This window comes from Mercurialis annua, linkage group LG8, assembly GCF_937616625.2.
Source record: "Mercurialis annua linkage group LG8, ddMerAnnu1.2, whole genome shotgun sequence".
NCBI lineage: Eukaryota > Viridiplantae > Streptophyta > Magnoliopsida > Malpighiales > Euphorbiaceae > Mercurialis > Mercurialis annua.
The window spans coordinates 16,915,568-16,922,913 of NC_065577.1; the positions used below are offsets into that span (position 1 = coordinate 16,915,568).

At 47.3% G+C, this 7,346-nt stretch overlaps 1 protein-coding gene across 1 annotated transcript; it reads left to right on the forward strand.

The window, feature by feature from the left end:
- The first annotated feature begins 338 nt into the window (after window positions 1-338).
- Window positions 339-1,589, forward strand: LOC126661703 (uncharacterized). Its single transcript, XM_050355564.1, has one exon. The coding sequence runs from the start codon at window positions 339-341 to the stop codon at window positions 1,587-1,589; it is 1,251 nt and encodes a 416-aa protein (XP_050211521.1).
- Window positions 1,590-7,346: the final 5,757 nt, after the last annotated feature.

A 7,346-nucleotide genomic window follows, 5' to 3' on the forward strand; every position in this document is an offset into this window, starting at 1 on the left:
GTTGAGATTGCTTGGTTTGTTTTAGTCTTTTTTTTTTTGTTTTACGCGTGTGGTTTGTTGATTGTGTTGTTTCAGGTACCCTTCTCTTAGTGTATGTATAATACACGACGCAAAGGACTACCGCTAGAACCGTTTCAACAAGACCTCACTACCTTTGAGCGCAGTGTCAGAAAAGCAACACACTCAACTCAAAGGAATCTTAACATGGAGAACGAAAATGATGCTCCTCCTGGATTCAACAATGCGGGTGATAATCGAGTGATCCCGCAGAATCAAAATCAGCAGAATCCGCAGAAGCTCAAGGACAGAACAATGAAGGGCCTCGAGTGAAAACACTGATGGAGATATTTCAGCCGAATGTGGGAAACAACACCCATGGCTATTTTGCACATCCTGTGCCGACTACCCATTATGAGATCAAAACGAGTGTCATTCAGCTGTTGAAGGATAACTGCCAGTTCTATGGGTTGCCTAGGGAAGATCCTAACGCACATCTTGCAAACTTCTTGGAAGTATGTAGCACATTCAAGATGGACAACATGACTGACGACGAGGTATGGCTTCGCCTGTTCCCATTTTCTCTGAATGATAAGGCGAAACAATGGCTTCACGCTCTACCTAGCGCAGGCATTAACACTTGGTCTGATTTGGCGAAAGCGTTCTTGCACGAGTATTTCTCCATGGCAAAGACTGCAAAGCTGACCAGGGATATTATGCTCTATCAGCAACTTGATGGGGAATCAGTTCATGAAGCTTGGGAGCGCTATAAGGAGATGCAGAGGCAAGTTCCGCATCATAACATCACTCGGGAGAATCTGATCCAAACCTTTTATAATGGAGCAACTGAACTGGGGAGAAGCACGATTGACGCAGGCGGAGGAGGGTCTCTGATGAGAAAAATGGCGGATGAAGCATTCGATCTGTTAGATGAGATGGCAGTAAATGGCTGTTTTTGGCCATCTGAAAGGGCGAAGGCACCTGCGCAGAGAGGAGTTATGACAGTTACTGCTGAGTCTGCAATGGAGGCTTTAAAATCGAAGACTGTAGCACTGCAAAATCAAGTAGATTTTCTTACACGGCAGGCTGCAGGAGTTAATATTAACAGTGTAGCTGCCATTCAGAGTAACTGCGAGGTATGTGGGGAGCATGGTCATATGTCGAATGAATGTTCTGTATGGGGTCAGCCTAACAATGAGCAAGTCAATTTCGTGGGAGGACAAAGACAGGGCAATGATCCATACGCTTCCACTTACAACCCAGGATGGAGGAATCACCCGAATTTCTCATGGAAGGACAATGGGGGTAATGCCAACAATCAGGCAGGTCCGATCTTTCAGGGCGGACAGAGGCCACAACAGAATCAGGGCAACTACCAGAATCAAGGGAACTTTCAGAATCAGGGGAATTTCCAACATCAAAACAACAGACCGCAGCATCCACCTGGCTTCCAACAAAGAGAGCAAGGCGAGTCTCTCCACAGCAAGTTTGATAAATTGATGGAGATGATGATGAAGAAGGATGCCGAGACGCAGCAAACATTTAAAAATCATGCTGCCACAATTCATAACCTTGAGGTGCAGAATCAGTAGATGGCTAAAGCACTGCAAAGCAGAAGTCAGGAGGGTTTACCATCCACTACTGAGGAAAACCCCAGAGAGCATCTCAAGGCTATTGAGTTGAGAAGTGGGAAAGCACTGGATGATCCATATGCAGGACGTGCTTCAGTTGAGGCGGAAAAGGAACAGTGTGAGGGTGGCGAGCCTGAAAAGGTAGTTGCTAAACCACCTCCACCACCTCCTTTTGTGCCAAAGGTGCCATTCCCACACAGAGTGAAGAAGCCGCAGGACACTTGGAAGTTTCACAAATTTCTTGAAACTTTCAAGAAGCTACAGATTAACATCAGTCTGGCAGACGCATTAAGAGAGATGCCGCACTATGCAAAGTTTCTCATGGAGATCATCACCAACAAGCGGAGTTGGGATGCAGAGGGACCAGTACCGATGACAGAAAATTGTAGCTCAATCATATTGAGCAGTCTACCGACCAAGCTTAAGGATCCAGGAAGTTTCACTATCCCTTGTACTATCGGTAACATGCAGTCTGTTAATTGCCTTTGCGATTTAGGTGCTAGTATTAATCTGATGCCCTTATCCCTTTTTCGTAGTATGTTTGGTGATCAACAGGTACAGGCTACGCCGATGATGTTGCAGCTAGCGGATCACTCTCTGAAAAAGCCACATGGGATTGTGGAGGATGTCCTAGTGAAGGTCAACAAATTCATATTCCCTGTGGATTTTGTTGTCCTTGACTACGCAGCGGACAAGGAGTGCCCGATGATATTGGGGCGACCATTCATGAACACTGGCAGAGCTCTTATCGATGTTCATGATGGAAAGCTGACTCTGAGAATTGGGAATGAGAGCGTTGAGTTTGACATGAGAAAGATCACACGCCATCCCAATTCTGGAGGTGAATGCATGCGGGTAGACATGGTGGATGAGTTAGTAGAAGAACAACTAGCAGAAAACAATGCCATCATGCAGTCTATGCGGAATGAAAGGGAGGAGTACTTTGAGGAACCAGTCCTCGAACCACTGTTGAAGAGCAAGCACATCACTCCTCCCTCCTCAGAGAAGCCACCAAAAGTGGAGCTCAAGACTTTGCCTGCACACTTACGATATGCCTTCTTGGGAGCTGATGGCACTTTGCCTATTATCATCAGCAACAAGCTCACTAAGAAGCAAAAGCAGAGGGTCATTGATGTAGTCAAGGGACGTATCTTGGCTATTGGATGGCAGATTTTAGATATCAGAGGGATCAGCCCTTCAGTAGTGATGCATCAGATTCATTTGGAGGATGAGTCTAAGGTATCTGCGCAGAGACAGAGACGGCTGAACCCTAACATGAAGGAGGTGGTTCACAAGGAGATTGTGAAGCTACTTGATGCGGGCATCATCTATCCCATTTCAGATAGTTCATGGGTGAGCCCAATTCAGTGTGTGCCGAAGAAAGGCGGGATGACTGTTGTAGAAAATGAAAAAGGGGAGCAGATTTCTACTCGCACGGTTACTGGGTGGCGAGTGTGTATTGACTACAGGAAGCTGAACGCCGAAACTAGGAAGGATCACTTCCCGCTTCCTTTTATTGATCAGATGCTAGAGCGGGTGGCAGGACACGCATTTTACTGTTTTCTGGATGGTTATTCTGGGTACAATCAGATCATTATCTTCCCAGCGGACCAAGAGAAGACTACCTTTACTTGTCCATATGGCACTTTCGCCTACCGCCGCATGCCGTTTGGTCTTTGCAATGCGCCTGCTACGTTTCAGAGGTGCATGACTTCGATCTTCAATGATATGATCGAAGACATCATGGAAGTGTTCATGGACGACTTTTCAGTCTTCGGGGACTCCTTCGAGTGTTGTCTTCGAAATTTAGACCGAGTCCTGCAGAGATGCGAAGAGACGAATCTGGTGCTGAACTGGGAAAAATGCCACTTCATGGTGGAAGAAGGCATTGTTTTGGGGCACAAGATATCCAGAGAGGGTATCGAGGTTGACAGGGCAAAGAAGACGTAATTGAGAAGCTTCCACCTCCAGTCACAGTGAAAGGAGTCCGTGCCTTTCTCGGGCACGCAGGTTTTTATCGCAGGTTCATCAAGGATTTTTCTTCCATAGCGCGTCCTTTGACTACTTTACTTGTCAAGGACGCGCCTTTTTTGTTTACTGATGCCTGTTTAGCTTCTTTTCTCAGGTTAAAAGAAGCATTGGTCACTGCCCCAGTCATCTCTAGTCCGGATTGGGATCTGCCTTTTGAGATCATGTGCGATGCAAGCGATCAGGCGCTGGGAAGCATACTGGGGCAGAGGAAGGACAAGAAGCTTCATGTCATTTATTATGCGAGTCGTACTCTAACAGGCGCTCAGCTGAACTACACTACCACTGAGAAAGAAATGTTAGCTGTGGTGTTCTCTCTGGATAAATTTAGGCAGTATCTGCTTGGCTCAAAGGTTATCATTTACACAGATCACGCTGCCTTGCGATACCTTTTTGCTAAGCAAGATGCAAAGCCTAGGTTGATTCGGTGGGTGTTGCTCCTGAAAGAGTTTGATCTGGAGATCAGAGATAAGAAAGGGACAGAGAATGTGGTAGCAGACCACTTGTCGCGTTTAGAGGTTCCTGAGCCAGTGATAGAAGGCGAGGTTATCAATGAAAGGTTTCCTGATGAGGCACTTATGATCATTAAGGACACGATGAATCCATGGTATGCTGACTTCGCCAACTATCTCTCAGCTGATATTATGCCTCTGGACATGAGCAGTCACCAGCGAAAGAAGTTTCTCTCTGATGTCAAACGCTATTTATGGGATGAGCCATATTTATTCCGAGTCTGCGCAGATGAGATGATTCGTAGATGTGTTGCGGAGGAGGAGATGTTAGCTATTATGACTCAGTGCCATTCTTCGGATTATGGGGGTCATTATGCGTCAGGCAGGATGGCAGCACGGGTACTAGAGAGTGGTTTTTACTGGCCTACTTTGTACAGGGATGTGAGAGACATTGTGCAGCACTGTGACAGATGCCAGCGGACAGGAAATATTTCGAGGCGCGATGAGATGCCTCTCTCTTCCATTCAGGAAGTAGAGATTTTTGACGTCTGGGGTATCGACTTCATGGGACCATTCCCTATGTCTTGTGGCAACCTTTACATCCTAGTTTGTGTCGACTATGTGTCGAAATGGGTGGAAGCAGCTGCTTTACCTACTAATGATGGAAAGGTGGTCATAGCATTCTTAGAGAAGTTGATAAATCGATTTGGTGTACCACGGGCGATCATCAGTGATGGGGGTTCACATTTCTGCAATAGGCACTTTACCGCGCTGATGAAGAAATACAACGTTTATCATAGAGTGGCAACCCCATATCACCCCCAGACAAGTGGACAGGTCGAGGTGTCCAATAGAGAGTTGAAGCGCATCCTTGAAAAGACAGTGAATAGCTCTCGAAAAGATTGGTCTCATAAATTGGGTGACGCACTATGGGCATATCGCATGGCATTCAAAACGCCAACCGGTATGTCCCCTTACAGACTGGTCTATGGAAAGGCATGTCATTTGCCTCTGGAGCTTGAGCATCGCGCATACTGGGCTATTAAGGAGCTTAATTTTGACTCCAGGCTTTCGAAGCAAAAGCGCCTTTTGCAGCTAAATGAGCTTGATGAGTTTCGCTTGTCAGCATATGAGAATGCGAAGTTGTACAAGGAAAAGACCAAGAAATGGCACGATGCTCATATTGTGCTAAAGAAGTTTACAGAAGGCAGTCATGTGCTACTGTACAACTCTCGGTTGCGTCTATTTCCTGGTAAACTGAAGTCGAGATGGAGCGGACCTTTCAAAGTACGACACGTAGCTGAACATGGTGCAATTGAGCTAGAAAACGCAAGCGGAGAGACTTTCAAAGTCAATGGTCAGCGGTGCAAACCGTACTTAGGTCCGTTGACGGATGAAGGACGAGAGTGCTACACTCTCGATGCTCCGAACTGAGTAAGGTATCACACGGTCAACGCTAGTGACCTTAAACAAGCGATATCTCGAACCACAGCTAAGAAAGCTTGACAACCCTTACTCATTATCCGCTTTGCCTTGATCGCAGAAATCAGATTCTTCGGTGTCACCGCCTTTTCTCCTTGAAAAGAAAAGGGTAGATCGCCTGGAATCCGAAACTCAACCGACTTCCCTCGACAGTCGATCGAAGCATAATGGCGTGCCAGCCAATCCATCCCCAAAATCACGTCAAAATAAAGTACATCCAAAACAACTAAATCAGCACGTAAGTCTCTTCCATGGATAACCACAAAACACGATGGATACACAACGTCAACCACCACACAGTCAGACAAGGGAGTAGAAACAGATAAAGGTTCATACAGATTTGTTGGTGTTACACCCAACTTAGCAGCAAAACACGTAGACACAAAAGAATGGGTTGCACTCGCATCAAATAAAACAAGAGCATCTACAAAAGAAATCTGAAGAGTACCTTGCACCACTGCGTTAGATGCATGAGCATCCTGAGGAGTCAAGGCGAAAACTCTGGCCTGTCCCTGACTCTGCTGCTGTGAACTCTGTCCGGTACCATAGCTGCTAGAACCTCTACCGCCGTTGCCACGGCCTCCAAAACCACGCCCTCCATAACCTCGGCCCCGCTGGCCACCAAAAGAAGCAGCAGGTTGAGAAAACCCTGCTGGTGTAGAGAACGCTGGTCTCTGACTCTGATAGGATGGCTGAGCGACACTAGCTGCCGACATCTGCTGTCCAGATGCCTGACACTCTCTGGCAAAGTGACCCGGCTGGCCACAAGTGAAACAACTCCTTAGTGCTAAACGACACTCGCCTGGATGTCGACGTCTGCAGTTCTGGCAGAAAGGGAAACTAGCACCTCCGTTGTTACCGCGCCCAAAACTGTGGCTGCTACCGCTGTTGCCTGAACTGTAGGTGTACGGCTGATAACTCTTCTTGACACCCCACTTCTTGTTCTTGTACTGAGAAGGTGCCGATTGGTAGCTACCACCACCACTCTGCTGTCCAGGGCCAGAAGACTTCTTGGTCTGAGAAGGACCAGAAATATCCCCAAACTGCAATAACGAACTCTCCATACGCCGAGCACTGTCTACTACGTCTGTAAAATCTCTGCGTGTCTCAGTCAGCAAACTCACAAAATCGCGCCCTAAACCTTTTACGTATCTGTTGTTCACCCTTTCCTGATCTGTCTGCAAGTCCGGCGCGAACCGACCCAACCTCACAAACTCTGTCGTGTACTCGGATACTGACCTATCATCCGTAATGAGTGAAAGCAACCTGTCTCTATGACCCTCTGTCACTGAAAACGGCAAGAAGAAAGCTCTGAATCTCGCCACAAACTGAGCCCAAGAGATGGTAGCCATGTCAGCATGAATAGAGCTACGAAACCAGTCCCCAGCTGAACCCTTCATTGACATCTCTACAAGAACGACGGTCTGGCGCTCAGTAGCCTGTAGTCGCCGAGCATTCTGCTCAACCTCCTCGAGAAAATCCAGCGCGTCTCCAGAACCGTCAAACTCAGTTGGCTTCAGCCTCATGTAAGCCAATACCAGATCCCTGTCAGTGGTTCCGACACCACCAACTACTGCACCACCAGCCTGTGGTTGCTGTTGCTGAGCAATCTGACTCAAAACCGCATACTGATCCTGCAAAGCGACCTATCCCGCTTGCAGCTGAACCTGGTTGAGTTGTAACGCAGCGACTCCAGCCAAAAACGTGTTGAAGTCGAAATCGTCCAACTCAGGTTGTGCCGCACCTGGTGCTTGAG